This window comes from Rhinolophus sinicus, chromosome 2 (assembly GCF_057876585.1).
Source record: "Rhinolophus sinicus isolate RSI-liver-muscle chromosome 2, RSI-T2T, whole genome shotgun sequence".
NCBI lineage: Eukaryota > Metazoa > Chordata > Mammalia > Chiroptera > Rhinolophidae > Rhinolophus > Rhinolophus sinicus.
In genome coordinates this window covers 190,151,191-190,176,193 of record NC_142502.1, presented here as the reverse complement: position 1 = coordinate 190,176,193, position 25,003 = coordinate 190,151,191, and the positions used below count along the sequence as shown (strand labels likewise).

General features: G+C 57.8%; 1 protein-coding gene across 2 annotated transcripts in view; it reads right to left on the bottom strand.

Annotated features, from left to right (window-relative positions):
- Nucleotides 1-7,756: 7,756 nt before the first annotated feature.
- PXDN (peroxidasin) overlaps nucleotides 7,757-25,003 on the bottom strand; it is a 68,021-nt gene continuing 50,774 nt past the window's right edge. For both annotated transcript variants that reach the window (XM_074331615.2, XM_074331616.2), the window contains 7 exons: nucleotides 18,893-20,396; nucleotides 16,540-16,674; nucleotides 15,724-15,932; nucleotides 12,387-12,507; nucleotides 12,065-12,197; nucleotides 10,110-10,223; nucleotides 7,757-9,754 (listed from right to left, as the gene is read on the bottom strand). In XM_074331615.2, coding sequence (XP_074187716.2) covers nucleotides 9,635-9,754; nucleotides 10,110-10,223; nucleotides 12,065-12,197; nucleotides 12,387-12,507; nucleotides 15,724-15,932; nucleotides 16,540-16,674; nucleotides 18,893-20,396 — 2,336 coding nt within the window. In that variant the 3' untranslated portion in view covers nucleotides 7,757-9,634. The remainder of the gene's footprint in view (nucleotides 9,755-10,109; nucleotides 10,224-12,064; nucleotides 12,198-12,386; nucleotides 12,508-15,723; nucleotides 15,933-16,539; nucleotides 16,675-18,892; nucleotides 20,397-25,003) is intronic.

Sequence of the window (25,003 nt, the reverse complement as noted above, 5' to 3'; positions counted from 1 at the left end):
TTCCCTTCAGGCCTCTGCGTCTGCGGCCCTTGCGTTTGTTCTGATTATCTCTGGGACTTCATAGGGGGTGACCGTGCAAGCCGACAGGGGACTGGCCTGTCAATGAGCTGATGGCATCCGGTGACAAGCAGGGGAGGTCACCCAGATACCCTTCTGTGCAGCCCTTTGGCTCCATGCGGGACAAGCTGAGTCCTGGCGTCACACAGCAGATGTCCATTCAAGGAGACGTGAGGCAGGTCACAGTCAACTCCTAGAGCAAGTGCTTGCCGTTGCGGTGGGCGGGCCACCCTGCCACCCCCCAAATCCACATGTTCCAGGTTCCTTGCTGTTTGGATGGCTCTTTAAAACTCTGCTCATGACGAACCCTGGTCAAACGGATGAGAACAGGCCACCTCTTGGCCTTGGGATTCCCATCTTGCCTGAAGGTCCCCTCTGAGCACGTTGCTGGAGCAGCCCCTCCGAGGACTGTTTGTATTTTTCCTTGTAACAAAGGCGGGGCAGGGCTGTTCCCTTGGCAGACAGCACCACCTGCTGGCCGGCGGGGAACTCACATGATCGTGCAGTCCTGACCCAGCCTCTTGGCAGTTCCAGTGCCCTGCACAGCGGCAGCCTGTTTTCTCCTGGATTACACATCACCACTGGGCCGTGAGGTGGAAAAGCCTGGTGTCCTGTGGCCTGCTGAGCTTGGGATAAGCTTGAGAAGCTCCATGTCCAGCAGCAGCAGCTTACGGTGCCTGCTCAGGGACCAGGGATCCCCCAAGCGCCCACAGACCCGCCGGCCTCTCTCACCGACCCAGCACCAGCGCTGGTGGACAGTGTGGGGGTGCCAAGCAGGGACAGTGGCTGAAACGTAAGGACAGCACACATAGCCGTCCGTCCAGGCGCAGCCGAGCCCTGGACACGAGGGCTGTGGCCCAAATCAGCCGAAGCCCAGCTGGAAGGAGACGTAAGGCAGAGGGGGCAGGGCCCCTTCTGCTCCTGGTGGTCTCTGCTGGGCCCACGATTGCACCTACTGCTTTGCAATGATGTCTGTGGACGCTGGTTGTCCAGCCATCTAGGCACTTGGGGTCCTTGTGCACTGACGTTGGGGTGGGAGTGAGCAGGGGACAAAGTGCCACGGGCAGGCTGGGGCGCACAGCTCTCCTCCCCTTCTCCCAGGCTTCAGAAGCCCTTTGGGGTGTAACCTGCACGGGCTACTGGCGGGCAGCACCAAGGAGGGCCAGCCCGCAAGTCCCAGGTCAGCACGACCAATGCCCAGGAGCCACAGTCCCCCCGGGACCAGGAAGAGGGAGTGGACACTGCACAGGCCCTGACGGGCCCTCTCAGGTGACACCCAGGCCAGGGGACTATAGTGTGTCAGGAGCAGAGCCCAGCGCAGCACCTACTGTGAGCCTTGCTTCTGCACCCCTGAAAAAGAGGGGGGCGCCACACTGGCCCTAGCGAAGCAGTTCTTTTTGATGAAAGATATTGTTGCCATGTAAGCAAACATTTAAATCTGAAGCAAAACAATAGCCAATCAGTAAGACATCTAAACTGCGAGGCCGGCAGGAAGGTCTGTGTTGTGGTTTAACGTTAGCAACATTGTCAACAGATTCTACCTCTTCTGTTTTTGGATGCCTCTTAGGGCCCAACTGTTCATGTTGTTTAGCAGCATATTCTTAAGAGTTTGAATTTGTTTTTAATCTGGAGAGAGAACATCTTTCTGTGTCTGTCAATGCAGCGACAGAAATTGTGGAAATAAAAAGAAAGGTCTCATCCCCAAAATTGCATTAACTTCAGTTTTTTATACAACACAGTAACCTGACAGTTTTTGTTTCTGTTAAATTTCAACTTATTACAACTTTAGGTGGAGGAAAGTGCACTACTACAGAATAGGTCATTTCAAAAGAATGACATTGTTTTGCTCGCCCTTTATTTTCCATTTCAGCTAATTGTCTTAGAATAATGCAAGAGGTCAGGAAAAATTTTTCCCCTTGAACCTACGCCTGCCTCGTAGTCGCTGTGCAAACAGTGGGGTGAAAAATCACCGTGGCGCAGTCTTCACATGGCCTCACGTTACTGCAAAAGGTCAAGGTCAGGCTCTCAATCAGCCGAACAGCAGAAAAAGCAAAATGTTGTTAGATGTTGGTGGAACTTTCACAAAGGGAATTTGTAGTTGAAAATGTGATCGTTTTCATTTCAGCACACAGAGGCCGTGGCGCTGTCTCCACGCAACCGGACAAGAGCCAAGTGTCTGCACATCCTCCCCGTCCTCGCCAGTGCCCACGCGGCATGTGGGGCTTTGGGCTGAAACCCTAGAAAGCACCACAACTTTCTGAGGCAACTGGGGGCTGGTTATGGTCCGAGTCCACATCTTAGCTGTTCTCACGGGATCTTGGTGGCTCAGTGAAAACAGTGCATGAGCATCATTTGTTTGTTTTACCAGCAGGAAGGACATTTCCTCACAGCTGGTTACTCACTTAGAGACTTGGAGAGCCAGACCCACACGATGACCTCCTCCTCCTCCTCCTCCTCTTCGGGCCAGTGGAGGACGGCGGCTGCACAGAAACGGACGTCACCGCCGTGTGCACCCCTCTATCTGCGCCACATGCACCTGGGACCCAGGTGGCTGCAGGGATGCTGGCTTTGGAACGTCACACACCTACACACACGGTTAGTATGTGTTCACACCTCAAGACTTTTAAAGTAGGGAAAAGAAGGACGTGGTCTTGTGTGCATCACCGAGGAGTGGAGGGTGGGAATGTGCTGTTAAGACAGCGAGGCGCCTACTGTGTGCTCCTGTTTGGAAGCATGAAGGAGGCGCCATCTCACCTGTGTCACATTCAGTTACATGACGCTGGCATCTATGGACAGCAAGCCAGTGTGACCAGCAAAGTGACAAGCAGCTGGGAAGTAGTGACATGGGAAATATGTACCCGGCTGTGTGAAGTGAAAATCAGAGTACAATGTCATCTGTGCAGCTGGTGCAAAGGTGCAAAATGAAATTCGGACAGGGAGAAACATTAAAAGATCTAATGGACTAATGCAAACGTTGACTTTTTTACAAAATGGGATTGTGGGGAAATTTTGCTTTATCTGTCTGTTTTTATTTTAAGGTAGATTCCAGCTCCCCACCCCCCAAAATAGAGAAAAATCCTGTCATAATATTATAAACCTATTTCTAAAAGTCCAGCCAAAATGAAGCCTGGTTTCTGGTAATGAAATACAAGGTTTCTGTTGCTGCCTTTTTAACTTGTGAAAATTACTTTATTTCACCATTTTTAATTGTTTTTCAATTACAGTTGACATTCAATATTATATTAATTTCAGTAGTTCAGAATAGTGGTTAGGCATTTATATAACTTATGAAGTGATCCCCTGACTAGTCTAGTACCCACCTGGCACTATGCAGTTATTACCATATCATTGACTATTCCCTGTGCTGTACTTCACAGCCCCGTGACTACTGTGTAACTACCAGTTTGTACTTCTTAGTCCCTTCTCCTCTCACCCTGCCCCTTGACCCCCCCAGCCCCCCCCCCCCCCCCCCCCCCCCGTGTGTAGATTTGACAGGGCCCCTGAGACTGCTGGGCCCATGGCGTGGTTGTGACTGCGGCTGGGCTGTGAGCCTTGCAGTCACCTGAGTCTCCGGCATCAAACACCAACTCATGCAAACCCTCGACAGAAAGGGGCTCGGTGCTGCAGACATCCTGGAGAAAATGGTGGTCTAAGCCTGTGGGAAATGTCCTGGGCAGCGTTTAATCCACTTTCCCGAACCCCCAAGCTGGAAAGACGATTTTCACTTGAAAATGCTGTGGACGTACAGCTGGGGCACATGAGCCTTCTCCGAGTGTGTGGCTCGCAGAGGACGGTGCGTCCACGTGGGCTGCGAGCACCGACGCCTGAGTGTGGCTCTAGGGTCAGGTTTGTAGGGGGCCAGGCTATGTGCGCCATCTGGAAGAGCACTGGCACACTTGGTGGCGTATTAAATGGCCGGGCCCCCACCGGCACAAGCACTGTCCTGGCCTGCAGTCGGGTCTGGGCCAGGACAGCACCTGCTGTTCCAGGCAGGACGTGCCTCTGAGCAGTCCCTGCCTTTGCTCCAGGAGCCAGGCCCAGACCTTTGCCCTAGGGGAGAGGCAGTTTTCTGAGAGCTGCCAACATGTGTCAGACGCTGGCCTCTCACTTGGGTCCCGGGGACTCGGGAGCAGAAGTCCCTACTGTGTCCCGACAATGAGGCCTCAGTGAGGACCAGACTCCCCAGGGAGGGGCTCCTGCTGAGATGAGGGACACACAGGCCCAGAGAGATTGGCCCAAACAGCACCCGTGGCCCCAGGACTGATTTTAAGCACGACCTCCTTCCACTGGTGCCAAATATGAGCCCCCAGGGGCCCCAGTGAAGGGCCTCCTAACAGAGACAGTACCCGCAGGCCAAGCGGCCCAGAGGGAAGATTCCAGAAGAAGTGGGGACCCAGACATCTGCTTTATGGACAACTCAGGTCACTGCTGTTTGGCTGAGCAAAGGTAACACTTGGTAATAATTCCAGGAAGTCAGATTTCCTTGGGACACACGTGGGACAGGTCAGGAGGAAGCATCTTTGTTTGGTGAGGCACTAACTGCTGCCCACAGAGCAGATGTCATGTCAAGGGCGGTGGAAGGTCAAAAATAGAAGGGTGGAGGGGAAAGCAACTTAATACATGACCAATGTAACTGACTGTTATTCTAACAAACGCATATTGTTGCCATTGAGTCACAGAGAAGACTCAGCCTGCAGACCACAAATGAGCTGACCACTTGGACCATCTGTGGGTGACGTCACCATGCTTGTTTTCCAGAACCGGGGACGCCAGAATGTGAGGTGAGTCATAGCTACCCGGCCCTGACCCTGCTCAGCTGTCCTCAGGGGGAAACTGGTGGCAGCACCTCCACGTGGACAGGGTGAGGGGGCATTTATCCCCAGGGCCCACTGAACAGAAGCTCTGGGATGTGGCCTGGAGAAGCCGGTGTCCCCAGCTAACCTGAGGTCAGAGCTACATGGCCTCAGACCTGAGGGCTTGGACCTGTTCTTCCTTCGCAGGAGAGGTGCCCAGGGCACCAGGCTGGTCCTGGTACCAACCCACAGCTCATCCGTTCATCTTTTTTCCACTGACATTCCTGTGTTTATGTAAAAAAACTTCCCACTAGGCTGATCACTTTGCAGGCTCAAAGGGGCTGTGTAGTCTGTCTGGAGCAGATGGCCAGTAATCACTGCGTCTTCAGGTGTGTGACTTACAAACATAAAGGTTCTGGTGTGATCACCCTCCACCGAAGTCATGATGAAAAGGGGCAGGGCCCCACCAGTGAACGTGGGGCCAGGGCCAGAACTGGTTTTCAAACAGCTGGGAATTCACGGTCACAGATGCCATGGTAGCTGTGAGGACTTTGCAGTCCATCTGGGGACATGGGGCTGCACTCGGGAGAAGAGACATGGCCGCCGGCAAGCAGCAGAGCACCGCAGACGGGGCCCTGCCCTCTGGCCAGCCGCAGGGACAGAGGTGGAGAGCGGGAGGGGCACGGCAATCATTCAAGGACCAAGGATGAGACGGACGGACACGGGAGCAGGAAGGTGTTTGGGAAGCCATGGGAAGAGGACCTGGAGAGTCCGCGTGGGCCCAGGTGCTCGGCCGCTTGGAATCGCCTTGCTGGCCGCAGCCATCAGCCTCCAAGTCAGAGATGTGGGGAAAGGAGGCCGTTGGTCACGGAAACATTGTTGCCTTTAAGTCTAGGCAGCGCAGGAAGTCAGGACCCGTCTCTCCCTCCGTTTCTTATTCGTATGAAACACACACGACCCTGCTGTCCTTTCACACAAAAATTACAGCCACGCACAGGTGGCCACAAAGAGAGAAGTCCTGTGATGCTGTTTGAGCCTTGGTCCATCTGGGCACCTGCTACGAGTGAAAACAGTTAATGGAAGACGGAGGGTAAGTGGTTTGGCAAAGGTCACGCAGCCAGACGGCAGCCCAGCGCCAGAAGGAAGCCGGCATCAGATTCCCAAAGGCACAGGGTCCTTCCCAGAAGGAACATTCAGCGAGCTGTGGGACGGCCCCCAAGGTGGGCACAGGTGGAAGGAACGTTTGCATCCATGCAGTTGTTTTGTCTTTACGTTTGGTGAAATGAAAGCATTCTGGCCTCAGTGTCAGGAGTGGGTTTCAGCCTTGGGCACTGCAATTCCCGGATTTGGGGGCGAGACCCACAGCCCCCTCAGGCGTCCCAGGGACACACAACAAGCGTAGCACCTGCTCCATCTCTTGTCTCTCTGGATGACCACTGTGAGTGCTGGCAGCAGCCCCAGCGGAGTTGGGCTGAGACCATAAACATGGGTTCCCAGCAGCGTCCTTGGAGGACCATGTACACTGTCATTCAGCAGTGGGTCTGTGTTGTGGCCTGATGTTTGCTCACTGAGGACAAAACAACCGGAACAGCAAGCTGGGAAGGACCCAGATACCTGGAAAAGCATGTGGCAAGGGAGTCATGCAGCTGCAAAGTTCGGGGCTTCTGAGGGTGAACGACCATGAGAAAGAAACCTGGTCTTGATAAAACACTGGGATGACACTATCCATGATACAGAAATTTATGCTCAATGTTGGCATGGGAAAGATATAATGGAAATCAGAAGATTCCTACTCCTCCCCACCCCCAAATCTCTGCAAAAGAAAAGCCACACCAATTTGGCTGTGACCAGTTGCTGCAAATGCCAAAGGGACATACACTATCCCCTCCCCTCCTAACACCAAACCTGCAATAATGACACTATTTGTGAAAAGCGGGACTTCCTGGCAGAGCTGTGGGAGACGAGCCACCAGGCTGAAGTTCAGAATCGTGATGGAAAAACCACTCCTTTAAGATTATTGTTAAGGCCAGACATGAGGTAAGGCTGTCGTGGGAAGGACGACGAGGATGGGGTGACCTCCGGGCTGAGCTTCCTTCCTCAAGAGACGCGGCCTCTGAACAAAGAAGCCCAGACACAGGAACAGCAGATAAGACTCTAGTCTCAACAACATAGAAACAGGCACGACTGGCGCTTCTAGAACCTTCCAAGTTCAAGCACGCTGCCCCACTGTCACTGCCTAAAGGTTTGGGGTTGGAGAACATTTGTCACCACAAACGTAAAAGAAAGCAAGTCCACAATCTGAAGGTGTCACACACAGAGGCTTAATGCTCAGCACCTGAAGACGCGAGGATGGAGTCTGTTCTGAGCAGTTGGTCACCATGATGCTGGGGCCTCAGGACATCGGCCCACAGGGACACATGGGCGGGGAGGGGCCTCTTCAGACAGAACAAATGGGGCCACACGCAGGCCTACGGGACAGGCTGGCTGCCCAGACCTGTTCACCTGCAGGTGGCCTGGTGCTTGGGGGACCACTCTTCCTCACCTGCTGAACCTTAAGGCTGAACCTTAAACCTACTTGAGCCTCTGACAGCTGGGGGCAGGCGGCGCCATCACTGACGAGCGCGGTCCTGCTCACACAGCTCCAAGACCCTAGGGTGTTGTGGCTACAGCTGTGGGTACTGATATGAAGCAGTAAAGCCACCAAGAAACGTTACAGAAAACTCAGCTTGTGCAAGTCAGGCGACTTCCTGAAACTTTGTCAGAAAACACATTGCTTCTACATAGCAAATAGGTCGAAATGCATCACCATCTCTCTAGGAAGTGTCTCCGTTCTTGATCATGCTTGGATCTCACTGGACAAACAAGGCGCAGCCCTGCTGATGGGTTTCAGGGAAAAGAAGACGCCATTCCCCATTGGAAAACGTGGCCCCTTTATTGAACAGAAAGGCATCGTTACACAGTGCAAACATTTCTTTGGCAACAGTGAACACAAACAAGGCTGTGGGCTGTCGGCAAGTCGGGAAAGGAGAGAAACATGCACACAGCGTCCTATTATGGCCCCAACACAGCTGAGCCTGGCTCGGCACTACCCACTGTGGCGTGACTGCACGTCAGGTCCACGTGCTGATTCCAGACACCCCACTGCAGCTGCAGGATTGTCCTGTAACGCAGAGAACATGATCCTAGACGCCTGCCTGAGCCAACACGGCTGCCCGCGTGCCTGCCTGTCTGCACCGAGACCTCAGGTAAACCTCAGGTAAACCTCCAAGGCACCTGGACACCTGAACAGTCCCGGAAGTGGGACCCACTGCCGTTTGCAGCGGGGCAGCGTACATAACTATCGACCTTTTAGATGGAGTTTTCCATTTACTATTTACAGAAATTGATTCCAAGACCTGATTACTGAACCTGGTATTTCAAAAGTCCCATGACACATGCCAGCTTTTGTCTGTCAGGCAGTGACATGAGGCTAAGACGTCAGCTGCCCATGTATAAACCCACTGGCAGTGTTCTTATGGCAGGGTGTTCTTGCTACCCGGACATGGCAGCCTGCCACAGGGCACCGGAACGGTGCCCATGCTGGACAGAGGCGTGGCCATGACACTGCCCGTTGCCTGTGGACACTGCACGGAAACGTGCATCCCACTCGCCCTGGTGACGGCCGGTGTGGACTCGCCCGTGTGCTAGCACCAGCCACGTCCTCACAGGTCATCCTCACCGGCCATGTCTTCCCCTCACCAGCATAGCACCCAGCACGCAGTAGGCCCACAAGTAAATGTCTGTGGGACTGAACGTGTATGTTCAGGGACATGCTTCACAGAACACAGACCACTGTACATTTCAAACAAACAGGCTTTTGGTCAGTTAGAGCGACCATGAGGTACGAGAGTTACTTTTCTCTGGATTCTGAAAGAACCTCTGCAGAATGGAAACGATTTTCCTGCCATACCTAACACCTAAAACGTGGGCAAAATCTCATACAACATCATGCATTTTGAAAATACAAGTGAGGTATAGGGGCTCATGTTTGGCTCTTTAACGCACTCACAACCGGAAGTTGGCAAGTTCCCAGCATGTGGATTCCTCCCGCTGGAATGCAGGGTGCACCCGGCCAGGACACCTGCGGGGTGAGCAGCCGCGAGCTGGCTGTGGGCTGGCACGGTGATGACAGGCGCGCGACAGGCACTGGCCACGCGGTGGGCACACGCGGGCAGGACGAAAACAAGCTCCTACATGTGGCTTGATGCTCATGCAGTCGCATACGGATGGTGCACAGACATGGTGGGTGTGCACTCGAGCAGCAGGAACATCTGCTGTGTGGCTGCGTGCAGAGCACCGGGGCGCTGGGAGCGGTGCCACCCGGGCACTCTCCTAAGAGATGCTGCGTTTGCCGAACTCTGACTTTCTCTGTAAATGCATGTGCCTCCTGGTGGCTCGGGCACACACCCACCTGCACGTGACACGTCTGCAAGCTTCTGGTCTCAGGGCCAAGCGGGGAAAACTCTCCGTCAAGAGGAAATGGTGGTTTCAAGGGAAATGACGTGAGGAGCCTAAATGATTTAACTGTGCAATTTAATAGTAGCACCGACTTTTCATTAAAAAACTTAAATAAAAACCTGAGGATCTAACATGAAGTTAGGACTCGTGTCTGCTCCCACCGCATATCTGCTTGTGTCCCTGGCGCTGCTTCTGAGACAGCCCGGCGACATGTCCGGGACCACCTGACCTTCGTGTCCTGCAGCAGCCAGCAGCCTCAGAGGACGCTCGGAGGGCTCCGAGGGGCTTCAAGGCTTCCTTCCCTGGACGTCTTGCAGGCAGACGGGGCAGCAGGCTCCACTGATTGTCACAGGCGCTGGGCAGTTGGCAGCCTGGCAAGCTTCCACGAAGCAGGTGACCTGCCCATCCTGGAAAGACACGGTGCCACACTGGTCAGCTCTGGGCCGGCCAGCCCTGCATCCTCCCACCGCCCACTCGTCTCCACTGTGCTGGGGTCTGACGGCTTTGGAGAGCCTTTCCACAGTGTGTGGCTCTCTGGGCTGAGTGACAGCTACAGGCCCCGCCCTTCCAGAGGCCCCGCTCCTGCTGCACGAAAGGCGCCCAGACCAGCCCTTGGTTTCCCACCATGAGTGCCCCCCGGCCAGAGTGCAGCCAGACCCCGTCCATCCACTTTCTCTGGGGACCAGAGATGCCTGGCAGGACCAGCCCTCCTTGCTGGTGTGAACCCTGTGGCTCCCGGGGTCCCTGACCGCCCCTACTCACGTGGCATTCACAGAGGGTGCACGCATCTCGTTTCCACCGGGTCCCGTCAGCGTGGGGGTCGCCATCCGCGCCCGTGCACTCCCCCGGGCTGAGCCGGGCCTCCAGCTTCTTTATCTGCAAAGCCAAAATGTGCTCGGTCATCCCAGGTGGAGAACCTGGGGCCACACCTGTCCTCCCGCAGGACGAGGCCTGTGGAGTGTGTGACAGGCACGAGGGGAGACGGACGTCTGGGAAGGACAATGGCGTCGCCAGTGCACTCATTAGACAGCCAACGGCCAGCTGTCCCGAAACCTGACCTGAGCTGCCTTAGCTGACGTTTACTGTAAAATAAGGTCAGCGGTTACTGAAAACAGAAGGAAGCGTGGACACTGACGAAGATGTGCCCACAGGGCTGCGCGAGAGCCACCCGGACGACAGAAGCTCTGCTGTGACCGGCTCCCAGTCCCCGACAGCAGGTCTTCCCTGCTTGTGCCCCTTCCTCTGTCCCCTCGCCGGGGGTGCCAACTGGGTGACGGTGGCCGGGGGCCGGGGGCCCTGCACCCAGGGCGTCCGGCAGCCTCAGTCCATCTCCGTCCAGCCTCCATGAGGGGAACGTAAACTTCCCCTCAAAACCACTGTCACCTGGGTTTTCTGTCACAGGCAACTGAACCCCAAGTAATGACAGGAGGTCTGGGGAGGACGCACCTGACCGCACGGCCGTCCTTCTAACCTACCCTGAGGAAGTGTGTGTGGCTGAGGGCGACGCGCCTCGCTGATCAAGGACGAGGACGGCCACACACAGGCCCTGCAGAGACCTGCCGCGCGCCCACTGCAGGCAAAGCAGCTTCCATTTACCCTGTGTCACAACCTGCCACCAACAGCAGGGTCTCAGATCTCCCAGGACCAGGTCATGCTGCGTGTGCAAAATCACACGACCAGGGGTCAAAACCACCTCTCCCGGTGCACACGTAACGACCACCTCGTGGCACCAGGGGAAACACTCGGTGTCCGATGCAGCTGCAAGTGCGAGCCACTTTTGTGCGCGCGTCACCGACAGAGGCCACCAGACCTGACACTGGGCCAACACCAGAAGCAAGCAGAGAGCAGCGGTGATGCCGCCGTGGGGCCCTGTGACCAGCCCCAGGGGAAAGCCAGAAGCAGCAACACTCAGGCCCACGGGCCTCGGCGGTGGGCAGATGAGCTGAGCTGCCCGTGTGGGCCCGGGATGAGGGAGAGGCTGCAGGTCGCCCCACACCCACCCCTGACCAGCAGGGCTATGGGAGTAACAGCAGACGTGCCACCTGCACTTCTGGGGACCTGGCGAATGGCCCCTGGCCCAAGGCCCCGAGGTGGGGGGTGGTGTGAATGAAGGCCATGCAGTGCCCCCACACACAAGAGATGTCACAACCCCAGGGGCCTGTGGTGGGCGTCACACACCCACTCGGCACTTGCAACACCCATCTCCCTGGGCGGGGCCCCCAGGACACCATGTGTCCACCTCAGCCTGGGTGTGTCTGGCTCCTAGTGGCAGGGTTTCCTGGAACCCTGGAGCCAACCTGGAAAGGCAGAAACGACTCACTGGGCAGGAGCGGGAGACTGCATTTTCCCCAAACCTGCAGCCTCAGTGAAGAGCCGGGAACCTGTCATCCTCCAGCTGCCGGCGCCCTTCCCAACGTCCAGGTGGCCTGACCTCACAATACCTCAGACCCTCCCTAGAAGCCAGGTCTCAGCAGTCACCCCTGAAGAAGTGGCTTCAAGAAGGACCTGAGCTTCCAGTCCCCTTCAGGGCCCTCGTCCTGGGCCCACACCTGCCCCCAGCGGCAGCCAAGGCCGAGGGTCCCAATCGCCATGAGCCAGCAGACAGAGCGGCTCACCCTGGGCTCCTGGTCAGGGGCAGTGGGGCCACACCTTCGGGTCCCAGAGGACGAGTCTACAGACGTGCAGGAAGCTGTGCCAAGGCAGTGGCGGCCCCGTACCTGTGTCCTGAGGTCTGCGATGGTCTGCTGCATCTCTAGGACGAAGTCCCTGAAGTCACCGGCCCCCGGAACCTGTGGGTGCTCAGAGGCGGCAGACGTGGCATTTCTGGGGTGCTCGCTCTGCTCCCCAGCACTGCGTGGAGGGCACAGGGAGAGGCAAACGTGACCCAGCGTGTCACAGCCAGGGTCATCACACATGTTTACACCACACCCAATGCTCGTCCAGGGGCCGCGGCCATGCGGGGGCCACACCGGACGTCCCGCCTGGGGCCCCACGACCAGCCAGCGTTACAGACAGTCTGACCCTCAGGAACAGCCATACCTCAGCGTCCTCCCAGGCTCTGCTTTTGTGGCAGGCGCCTCGTCCTGGTAGCTGAATTCAAGGGATCGCTTGCCTCGGAAGTGATACGAGAAGGCGTTGAACTGTCCCCTGGTCCTACAGTCTAAAGAGGAAGCAAAAGGGCACGTCAGCGGTAAGGGCTGATTTTAGGAGAAACTAACTTCATCTGGGCAAATATCACGCCTTTCGTACACACCTCAGACACACGGTGATGCTTCATGGCAGGCGGTGGCCAGGCTGCACTTACCTGGCCCCTCCACATGCAAGCTGTGCGTGGATGGCGCCCAGCCTCCCCGATGACAGCCAGCCCCCTAGGACACCCTCCTTGGGTCACACAGCACACCCCGTCCTCTCCCACTGCCCTGGTCCCCACCACACACAGAGCACCAGGCCTCTGCAGCCTGCCCCCTGCCGTAGCTGGTGCTCTGCTCCGGACACCTACGAGTAATCCTGTTGCATCCTGTGCCCACTGCATGCACCCAGGACACAGCCCGGGACAGACCTGGTGGGAACAGGGCCATGGCCACAGGGGGCTTTCTCAAATCTGACGTCCCCTGGACCCTGAAGCACGAGAAAGGCACATGACACATGAACTGAGGCCACCTTCTGGCCCAGCTTTATCGTGACTGCCCACCACCGCCGCCATAACAAGCCACAGGCAGGCCCTCTAGGTGCTCTGTGACTTATGTCAGCCTCTGACTCACCTGGGTCCAGCCTCAAGACACACCCTGTTACACACCAGTGTAAACGCAGCAGACCCACAAATACCCAGGATTGTTCTGTGCCCGCAGAAGACCTGCATCTAAGTCCCAGGGCCAGCTGAAAGCCATGCCCGGCTCCCTGTCACACCCAGGGGAGTTAAGTCCCTGCAGCCCAGGTACCTTCCAGGGCTGTCCCAGAGCTCATTTTGAAAGAGGAAATGTGTTCATCTTCCTAACCTGGACATTTGCATTTTCATGGCCGCCCCCACCCCTCCAACCCCATCCTTTGGGGTACAGACATCACATTGTTGCCACATAATCCTAATCAGTGTCACCAATAACAGGACAATGTGGCTCCTGAAGACGGACCAGGTGACAACCTGCTTATTACAGGCTGTGTCCCTAATGCAGGACCTGGGTCTGGTCTGAGAAAAGCCAGACCAACTGAGAGACCCCACAGAACAGGGCTGTCACAGAGCAGAGGGGGCCTGGGGTTAGAGGTGGCTCTTACAGCGAAATCCTCAATTTGGGTCGAACCCACACTTAATTACTGAGGAGTAGAGCAGCATGTCAGAAACTTCCTCAATAGTTTAGAAAGAAATAATATTCATATAGATACACACACACACACACACACACACACGACAGAAAAATGAGTAACATGGCAAAACTTGAACTGATGACTCTGAAAGTACAGAAATTCCTTGTAATCCTTCCATAATTACGGCAATTATTTCAAAGTTGTGTGTGTACCTATGACTCATCAACCTGCACAGAGAAGCTGCAATTTCTAACTCTGGTCAAAAGGAAAAGAAACAGCAGCCACCCAGGGCGGCAGGTGGGTGGAAAAGACAGACACGAGCTCGGGCTGCCCCTCAAGAACGTTGCTGTAAATGAGTCTTAGGAAAGTTGAGTGACAAGTCAATAGCAGTCGACATTCGGTCCTGTCGAACCCCAACTCTGTTTTTCTGCTTTATTTAGGTGTGGCTTTGGGACACAGCTTACAGGCAGTCTTGAGGCTCGGCCAGCTCAGGGCTAGCCTGCTTTCTGAGGGAGCCCCAGCGTCCAGCCCAAACAGGCTCCTGCGACTACCGAGGGCAGACCGGGCGCGCAGTGTTCCGAGGACTCTGGGTTCTCGGGGAAAAAGTACAGAAAACCTGGCTCTGCTTCTCTCTAAGCAGCTGGAGGGAACCGGTCAAGTCACCAGGAAGCGGAGGTTTGTCCGCGAAGGGGACTGGCTCTCCCGATGGCTTGGAAGAGGACGCGCGTCTGCCCGCACAGGACCAACCTCTGCCATTCCCGTGGGAACGCATTTGGAGCTGGATAAACCAGCGAGAATATTTATCAAAGAGCTAAAACAAAACAAAAACAACGCCAGCTTCCACGGTGTGACAATGAGAACGTACATGCTTTGGGAAGGCAGGTGTGCAGCGAGCACAGCTTTCCTTTCTATGTGAGCTCGCCCACGGCGTCAGAACCCACATTCTGTGTGTACATGTTTACCATTACAACAAACATACACACAGGAGAGGGCACGAGCTCGCAGACAGAGGCAGATGACATCAGCTCACACATGCACAGACGTTAGAAACTGCTAAATATCAACCCAGGTTCCAACACTTACTGAGGGAAGTCACCGCCAGCCCACGTGGGTGACGAACGGGAACCACTGCTTCAGGAAGGAGCGGCATGTCCGTGCCGCCTCTGCACTGCCCATGTCTCTTGCACACGGGCCCTGGCTCTGGCCGGCCCACCTGCCCCTGTATGGCCCAGTGGTCACTGCACTCTGGTGCCCCATTTCCTCACCACAGAGGACCAGGGTTACATGGGACGTGTCTACACGCCCCCCAGCTTTGACACTCCATGAGTCTGAGCAGAGTTTGAGTAAAGCCACAATTACATTCAAATTAGAAAGTGAAAACTGAGGCCCCCCAGCAGTGGGATTTCAGATGCCAAGTAGGAGCCACTGTGCGAGGACAGCGGCCCCACGAGCCACGTGGACGGGGACGTCATGTTGCCACCCCACCCCCCACCCCGGGCCGATGGGCGGGACAGCCAGCCCCTCCCACTTTCCAGGGCTTCCTAAGTCCCGGGAATGAGGCCACCGGAGACCTGCGAGGCCTGCTCACCTCTGCAGGGGCATTTCCTAACCTCTCTTTGGTCACGTAAGTTCTATGCAGACATTTGGAACACACGGCTACTTTCTAAAAAACAAATTTTGATGTCTGCTATGCTTGACAGGTTTCTTTTTCACCTGTTATCTGTGGGCACAGATACTCAGGCTGCACAGAGGTCCTTCTAGTCAGACTTCTGTGGGCTTTTAAAGAAAAGCTGGGAGCATAGCTACTCAAGTTTTGTTTCCTGCTTCTCGCACTTAGTATTTCAGCCATCCTACTAAATACTACAGACGTCACTGCAAACTGTTCAAATCGTGACTTCCTGTGAGGTCCCAGGACACCCTCGGTGTGGACACACGCCACTAACAAGCTGCAGAGCTGCCCACCTGTCTCCCGCTGGCCCCACTCCGGCGACAAGGTGCAGATCCGAGCAGAGACACCCACACTGGCAGTGAGCAAAGGCACCAAGCACACCGGGGCGGGGTCTCGCACACGGCCCACCTTCACAGCAGTCCTGCCACACGCGCAGGTCGACCCTGGGAATGTCGTCACAGCTGCCGTAGCCGTGGGGAAACTCCGCCACTCTGAACACATCCCTCTGCACACGCGTGATGTTGTCGGAATTGTCACACAGGATCCTGGCCAGGGACGTCTGCTTGATCTGCGTCAGCTGGGCCGGGGAAAACAGCCCGGGGTTCTCATACCACAGCCTGTGACCGCGGAATGGCACAGCGTCAGAGAACCGGAGGCCCAACCCCACGGGGCCGGACCCGCGCGTCCTCTATCACTCCCAGCAATGCGACGCTTTCAACAAGATCCCCTGAACGTGGACCCAAGGTCGCTCACATCCCCCTCCAACAACAAAACCACCATGGGACTAAGAACGGCAGAGCGGTGTCTGACGGACGGGCCCCCGAGGACCCCTGAAGAAGCCCCTGCTAAGTGCTTCATGACAGGCAGGGCCACCTCCCCGCATGACACTGATCAGCAGCCCTGTACCAAGCCTGAGCTCGCAGCCCTCTGAACTCCCACGGTGGTGACACCGGAGGGACTGTCCATTTCTAGGAACAGGAATGGTCTGAATAACGGAAGGGACACGAGCGCACCTTCGAGTCAGGTTCTGGTTAATTCTGATGCTGCGGTGACAGGCCAGCCACAGTGAGCGGGAGCTGTCACCAGCATGACGAGGGGCAAAGCCATGTTGCACTCTTAGCTCTTGGCAGGGACACCGGGCCGCCACCAAAGGCCCTCTCTTCCCCGAGTCCCGGGAAAGGTGAGTTCAGGAATAGACTGTCTTGTGGGGGCACCTGCAGTTACCTGTCCCCATCTCGCAGGCGCCTGAACTGCGTGCTCAGCAGACACATCAAGGTGGGGCCCAGGCGGCTGCCGGGAACCAGGTCTTCCACCATGAGGGCAGGGAACAAGTCAATGTTGAGTGGGGACCCGTACAACCTGCAAAGGAAGTGACACCTGAGGGTTACGAAACAGTGCTCTCTCCGGAAGCGCACACGGCAAATACAGAGAAAGTCCCATTTCTTTGTCATTATTTCACGTTCACTTACAGAGACCTTCACTTACAAAGAGACTTCGTCCTTGCTTCTGTAAAGCAGCTGTCCACGATATTTGTACCAAGAAAATGTTTAGGAAGCAGGGATAGTATGAAGGACTGAGGTAGCAAGGTTTAAATATTCAAGAAGAATTTTCATCAAATTCTTCTTTCCTTAGAAATACATGCTTCCGAAGAAAGAGCTGACAGCTTCTGATCTGACTTCTCACGATACCCAAAGAATGTTCCAGCTGCCGCTCCAAGACCTTTTGAACGAGTCCTATTCTGAGACCAGCTTTGACACAGCACTAGACTAGACACACTGTGACAAAGCCGGTGGGGCTCTGACCTCAGTGCCACCACCTGACAAGCAGCATGAGGGCAACGTCCTTCAAAGGGTAAGTTGCGATCATTTTCTCTAAGTTCAAGGATATTCACACCGAATTCCTCGCTCAGGTGCCTTGCTCAGGTGCGGGGTCAGAAAGAGCCTTGCAAGAAGACATCTGGTGCCCGACAGAGCAGGCTCAGAGCGAGAGAGCTTTTCCCAAAGGACGCAGCATTCCCGGGGTGGGGTCCTGCTCCCCTTCTGCACCCCCACCCTCACCCCTCCAGGATGCACCAGCACAGGCTCACCAGACAACGACCAGGCACTGGGGACACCAGATACAAGCAAGGAGCTGTGTCCCAGAAGGGGACAGGACGCCTTCCCCACCCCTCCCCCGCGGGCTCGGGACACACAGCCCTGCCAGAGCACAGGACACGTGGGTCCCTCAAGCCACCAGCAGTGCTAGCCTGGAGCTCCAGCTCCCCCAACCGCTTTGAAGTAAGTTTGTCAGATGAGAGAAATGACTGGGGACCCAATCTGCGTCAGTCTGGACCAGAAAAAGGAGGATGTTAAAGCACATAAAAGACACAGTTCCCATAAGTCCTAACGAAGCAGCACTGTGGCCAGAATGCCGTGGCACCACAGAGCACACACCCCTCCCTGTGGCAGCAATCTAATCCCATGATTTAAATGGACTTCAGGGCGCACAAAACTTAGGAGGACACACGAGCAAAAAGTCGTTTTCCTCTAGAACACACAGGACAGGCACCAATGGGGGCGTGTCTTAACTTCAGCGTTCAGTGAGTGATGTGGGAATCAGTAATTTACTGTTCGGTGAGCTGCAGAGTCCAGAAAATATTCTAAGTGAGTCTTTAGAAGAACGTTCCCTTTCTTCTTAAAACAACTCCTTCAAACGTGAATGAGTGTGTCTTAAACACACAGTGGCCCGTGGACTCCATTCTTAAGGGCATGTGAGGGTCAGTGTGGAAAAGCTCCAGCAGTGGTCATTCCATGAGAGCCTGCGTCAAAGCAAATGGTGCCCACACCGCAAAAAGAAGTTAGTGAGCAGAGCGGAGGGTAGACGGGGCACCAAGGACAGGAGAAATGTGGGGAGCTTTACATCTCATTAGCTCCCTGAGGGGAGCAGACTCGTGTCCCTGGGAGCCGGAGTGCACTGCACAGGCAGTGCTGTGTGACTGCTTTTCCCAGGATGGAAGGGGCTGCCCCAGTGGTCCCCAGGGGCCCTGACCCTCCCCAGGCACGTCCTCACACATCCATCACCACAGGCCTCGGAGATGTGCTCCCGGGAAGGACTGATGCCACTGCAAAGTCCCTGAGGCCATCATCAGGGCCCCGGGGACATGGACAGCAGCTGGGCCTGGGCAACACAGTGGGCGAGTCTGGGGAGAGGCTCCGAGCCCAGCCTCAGGAGCTGGTGCCTCCAGGCCCCACGGGGCCACCTCTGGCACTGCTGATACCACAGCAGGGTCACTTCCGGGAGCCCCAGGTAGACATGGCCTACGTCCTGGCGTCTTCCCCTGCAGATTCCTCACCGCACCTCCTGCTGCCAGGCCCCTGCCAGGCAAGCACACGCCTCTCTCAACTCAAAGCTCATTGCACATGCGGCTGCAATCACCATGCGCTGTCTCCCGCCGGCCGGCACCAGCACAGCCCCCACCCCCACCGGCTTCTCGTGTGTGACCCCTGGCTGTACATGGCCCCCAGCAGTGCCCCGCCCAGCATCCTTTGCCCATCAGACATTTACCAACAAGAGGTAACCGTGGTTTCCTCCCACTCACCGTCTGAGCTTCTCCCGGATCTCGGGGTTTTTGATTTCATTTCTCAGGTCCTCGAAGGTGTGGGCGGACGACAGGTTGCAGTAGACGCGGTAGTCGTGGTAGGGCGGGATGCCGTGGTCGCGGCCCCGCTGGATGTTGATGGCGGCCAGGTCCAGCGCCACCGTGTGCGCCATGGAGAAGAGGCGCTCGGTGAGCTCGGAGTTCACCAGCTGGGAGGGCACGCGCATCTTCCCGGCCACGCCGAACAGGCCCCTGAGCAGAGGGTCAATGCCGCCCTCGTTCACGATCCGGAAGGGCGAGAAGAAGGCTTTGTGCAGGGGCACGTGTCCCTGCGCGATGGGCTCGAAGTTCTCGTCCAGCCGGTAGAGCACGGGGTTGATGAGCGTGTGGCCGAAGCGGAAGGCGGCCGTGGCGAAGGCGTTGAAGACGCCGGCGTTGACGCCCGGCTCGTAGCCGCGGTACTCGCCCAGCATTTTCATGCCCACCTCGCCCAGCACCTTGGGCAGCCAGTGCCTGTACGTGATGTGCTGCATCTGCGCCCCCACGATCTTCCTCGCCTCGTGGTAGATGGTGTCGCCGTCCCAGTGCGGGTTCAGCGCCAGCAGCTCGGTGGCCACGCGGTTGTGCTCGCGGAACCACAGCGTGTGCATGCTGGTCAGGCCCAGCTGCTCGTTGGCGCGGTGGTCGCCGGCCAGGAAGCAGGGGATGGGGCTCTCGTTCTCGTCGCGCATGCACTCGGTGGGCGGCCCGGCGGCGAAGGGCAGCAGCGGCTTCCCCGAGCGCTGCACGATGCCCTGGCGCAGCAGCCCCCGCTGGCTGGCCAGGTCGCGCACGGCGCGGGCCTCGTGCTCCGAGCTCCCGTACACGTTGGACGCGTCGATGTAGGAGGTGAGCTGGTTGATCTGCTCCCGCGGGTACACGGAGTTCATGAGCAGCGACGTCATGCCGCTGCCGCACACGGGGCTGGAGCGCACGAAGAACATGCAGCGCGCGCCGTTGCGCACGCGCGGGTCGTTGGGCGGGATGGCGAGCGAGAAGCAGGGCGGGTCACTGCTGCACACGACGCTGCAGTGCTGCCCGTCGGAGAAGCGCGCCTGGCTCAGGGCCACCACCGTGGAGTCCAGGTCGTGGTCCAGGAACTGGCCCCACTGCATGAGCATGTGCGTGAACTGCGCGTCGGGCGTCACGGCCTCCGTCCCGATCAGCGTGGTGGACACCAGGCGGGGCATGGGCAGCGCGTGCCCGTGGTACAGCCGGCCGGGGTTGATGCCCCGCGGGGTGTTGAAGCCGTTCTCGTACACGGACTTCAACAAGCGCTCGAAGGCGGTCAGCGAGGCGCCCCACATGGGATGCTGCAGGTTGTTGCAGGTGCCGTCGTGCGTGCGGTACTTCTGGTGGAAGCACATGTCCGAGCAGTTGTTCACGCGCCGGTGTGCGGTGCAGCCAGACAGGTTGGCGATGAGGCTCAAATACTGTGGCGACACAAGGTCGTTGTAGTGGTAACCTGGAAGGGAGGGCAGGCACGGCCTTATCCCCTGGAAGGGAGGGCAGGCACGACCTGATCCCCCTGGAAAGGAGGGCAGGCACGGCCTCATCCCCCGGAAGGGAGGGCAGGCACGACCTGATCCCCTGGAAGGGAGGGCAGGCACGGCCTTATCCCCCGGAAGGGAGGGCAGGCACGACCTGATCCCCCTGGAAAGGAGGGCAGGCACGGCCTGATCCCCCTGGAAGGGAGGGCAGGCACAGCCTGATCCCCCGGAAGGGAGGGCAGGCACGGCCTCATCCCCCGGAAGGGAGGGCAGGCACGACCTGATCCCCCGGAAGGGAGGGCAGGCACGGCCTTATCCCCCGGAAGGGAGGGCAGGCACGACCTGATCCCCTGGAAGGGAGGGCAGGCACGGCCTTATCCCCTGGAAGGGAGGGCAGGCACGACCTGATCCCCCTGGAAAGGAGGGCAGGCACGGCCTGATCCCCCTGGAAGGGAGGGCAGGCATGACCTGATCCCCCAGAAGGGAGGGCAGGCACGGCCTTATCCCCCGGAAGGGAGGGCAGGCACGACCTGATCCCCTGGAAGGGAGGGCAGGCACGGCCTTATCCCCTGGAAGGGAGGGCAGGCACGACCTGATCCCCCTGGAAAGGAGGGCAGGCACGGCCTGATCCCCCCGGAAGGGAGGGCAGGCACGGCCTGATCCCCTGGAAGGGAGGGCAGGCACGGCCTCATCCCCCGGAAGGGAGGGCAGGCACGGCCTGATCCCCTGGAAGGGAGGGCAGGCACGACCTGATCCCCCTGGAAAGGAGGGCAGGCACGGCCTGATCCCCCTGGAAGGGAGGGCAGGCACGGCCTGATCCCCCGGAAGGGAGGGCAGGCACGGCCTCATCCCCCTGGAAAGGAGGGCAGGCACGGCCTGATCCCCCTGGAAGGGAGGGCAGGCACGGCCTGATCCCCTGGAAGGGAGGGCAGGCACGGCCTCATCCCCCTGGAAAGGAGGGCAGGCACGGCCTGATCCCCTGGAAGGGAGGGCAGGCACGGCCTGATCCCCCGGAAGGGAGGGCAGGCACGGCCTGATCCCCCGGAAGGGAGGGCAGGCACGGCCTGATCCCCCGGAAGGGAGGGCAGGCACGGCCTGATCCCCCGGAAGGGAGGGCAGGCACGGCCTGATCCCCCGGAAGGGAGGGCAGGCACGGCCTGATCCCCCTGGAAGGGAGGGCAGGCACGGCCTGATCCCCTGGAAGGGAGGGCAGGCACGGCCTGATCCCCTGGAAGGGAGGGCAGGCACGGCCTGATCCCCCTGGAAGGGAGGGCAGGCACGGCCTGATCCCCCGGAAGGGAGGGCAGGCACGACCTGATCCCCCGGAAGGGAGGGCAGGCACGGCCTGATCCCCCGGAAGGGAGGGCAGGCACGGCCTGATCCCCCGGAAGGGAGGGCAGGCACGGCCTGATCCCCCGGAAGGGAGGGCAGGCACGGCCTCATCCCCCGGAAGGGAGGGCAGGCACGGCCTGATCCCCCGGAAGGGAGGGCAGGCACGGCCTGATCCCCGGACGCCAGGCGGACGGACGCAGCCCTGGGCCCTCCAGCGCTGCGCCGCGAGCCTGTGGCACCTCTCCCTCCCGGCATCTCACAAAGGCCTCTCTGCTCGTCCTCCACCTGACCCGCCTCCGCACAACTAACCCGCTCCGAATCTCGTGGCGTCCGAACCACGGTTCTGCTTCCTTTAACAACCTGTACAACTCAGCCTCCCCACGTGGAGCACAGTCCCCAGAATCCCGTCCTACCCCCCTGCACCCGCCCCCGCGTCGTGGGGGCTTCATGCCACCTAGTCCCCACATCTGATCCCTCTTGCCCTCCGTGTATCGTCATCATTCCTGACGACTGTGCCCTCTCGCATTGGAATTCCATCACCCCGGCCAGATGTCCCAGTCACCTTGCCTGGAATTACAAAGGGTTCCACCAGGGACGCGCCCTCCACTGGCCCCACGCGCCTCTGATGACCTTGCCTTCCTGCCCAAGACCTCAGTCTGCCCACCGGCTACTGAAGAAACTCCAAGCGGTCAGCCTGGCAGACCGCGCGCACGGACCTTCCTCATTCAAGGTCCCACTCTTCACCTTCAAGACCGGCTCGGCCCAGCCAGTGACTCCACGTCCCAGGTGTTCCGGGGGCACTTTCCAAACATGCTCCCACCAGGGGTGTTCCCAGCTCCATGCTCACAGAATAAACAGCTCCACACACGCCAGGGGCGCGCGCTCCCAAACCGGCCGCTGACACAGGGGTGCGTGCTGACGCAGGGCCTTGCGCTCCCACAGAGGCGCGCACTGACGCAGGGCGGCGCGCGCGCTGCAGGGCGCGCTCACGGAGAGGCCGCGCTGACACTGACCACACACGGGGTTCTCGGTCCTGACGTGTCCTCTTTCTAAAGGATCTGAGGGCCCCTACACCACTCTGCATGCGTTGGTGCAGGACACAAGCCACACACCCCTCATAGGGGGCGTGTCCAAAATACCACACAGGATGCAGGACAGAGCTAGACGAGAAGAAATTCCACAGGCTGCGGAGAAGCAATCAAACACAAGCGCTTTGCCAGAGGCGTGGCACCGCGCTCCGGGCCACTTGCGGCTCTTGCTCACTTAGACCCAGACTCTTCAGCAGCGTGCGAGCCACCAAAACCGCGCAACGGGGATGTCAGGCCCTGTTCACAGTTACTCTAGGCAAGTCTAAGAAAATTCTCAGTCTTGACCATCACAGAGTAGGAAGAAAACCACTTCCTCCCACATGTCACCTGGCCCCCAGGAGCCTTCTTCCCACACCATCACTTGTTCTGCAGCATTGCCATCGCTTTAGCAGTGACTGGGGCCAGAGTGCAGTGGCCGGGTTCCTCCCGCCACCTTCCCAGGTGGGGCCCCTGGAGGGCAGGGAGCAGGCACCAGCCAGCAGAGGGTGGACACAGACACAGCTGCCTGTACACACTGGGCGCGTCTGCCGTGTGTTTAGGAACGGAGCCTCCTACAGTTTCACTGATAACGTGCTGCAGAACCAAGCCTATCTGTGACAGCAGATGCAGAAGTGACTTCTGGAAAATGGGACTTAACCAGGAATTTTGCAAGCTGCCCTGACCTGTTCACTCTAGTTTGCTTTAGGAATTAAAACTGTCTCAGAATACAGACAACTATGGGTTAAAATACTGGAATGTGAGGACGTGTATACCTCCAAGAACAAGGCGATGGACCAAACAAATGCTTCACGACAGAAAAACGCCTGGGAAGCACTGTGAGTGGGAAAGTTTTACCCCACAGCGAGTTATCATTGTGGTTTGCGAAATGAGGGCACAGGAAGGCCCAGAGGAAACGTCTCGGAGGCACACCTGTGTGAGCGTCCAGAGCTGGGACAGCCCTCCCCAGCCCCTCACTGTCCTGGCCCAATCTGCCCTGTTTCACTAAGGGTCAGCTCCCCACCTTCCAGCCACTGGGGCAAAAATCATGCCGTCCTCTCTGTCACCCTGTATGTCCAGGTAACGAGTGAATCTGTCACCTCTGCCTTCATACTCCTCTCACCAGGCCACCCTGGTCCCAGTGCTGTCACCTCCCTCCCAGACCATTCCACACATACCTGCCCAGTTTCCAGCATCTGCCTCTACCCCTCCATGGTGACATCACCCATCAACAACATCCATGTGAAATCACGCCACTTCTCTGCAAGAACCACGTGGCTCCCATGTCACCCAGAGCTGGAGACAAAATCCTCACCTCTGACCGAGGACCCCGAAAGCTGCCCATCTCATCTCCTGCTCCAGCCAACCTGGACTGCCTGCCTCTCCTCAAATATCCCAAGTGTGGCCCTGATCCTGTCTCCCCCCTGCCCAGAGTTCTCCTCTGGCAGACATGGCAGGGCTGGGCCTCTGCTCGAATGTCACCCTGGTGACATTTGCTGCACCTGTAGAAAATGGCACCCAGAGGCACTCAGGACTCCCCAGGCCGCCTGCCTGCCAGATTTGTCCTTCCACTCACCACGTGGGGACTGCATGCACTGTCCCCACCTTCCCAGCCCACCTGCACTGACATGTCAGACCCCCGAGGGCAGAGCTGTGTCTGTCTGCAGCTGCCGCCTCTCCAGGTCTGGCAGAGAACACGCGCCCACACGTGTGCAGAGGAAGGAATGCATGCACGAATGAATGCGTAGGTGCCTGTGTATTTATTTAACTACTTTAGATAGAAGGAAACAAAATCATCTCAGGTTGTGGGCGAGTTGAGTGATCCTTCTTGTCCTTTGTCTTTTCAAGTGTCCACATGTCTGTGACCAGCACATATGGACACGGGGCGGGCAGGCAGTCCCTGGGGAGACGGGCCTCTCTGAGTAGCTGCAGTGGGAGGTTCAGGACCCGCAGTGTTTAAATCAAATGAAGGAAGGGAGGCAGTGCCGAGAACAAACACTGGGCACCCAGACTGGGGCCGGGAGTGGGGGCCAGGAGGCAGCAGAGGGGCAGCCCGCACCCCCACGTGCCCCAGCAGCAGCCCTGTGCCCTCAGGCAGCAAGTGCCCAACAGACACAGCACAGAATGAAAACGTCTGACATTTCTCCCAGGGTGTGCCTGCGAGCTGAGGCTGGGGGTCCTCCAGA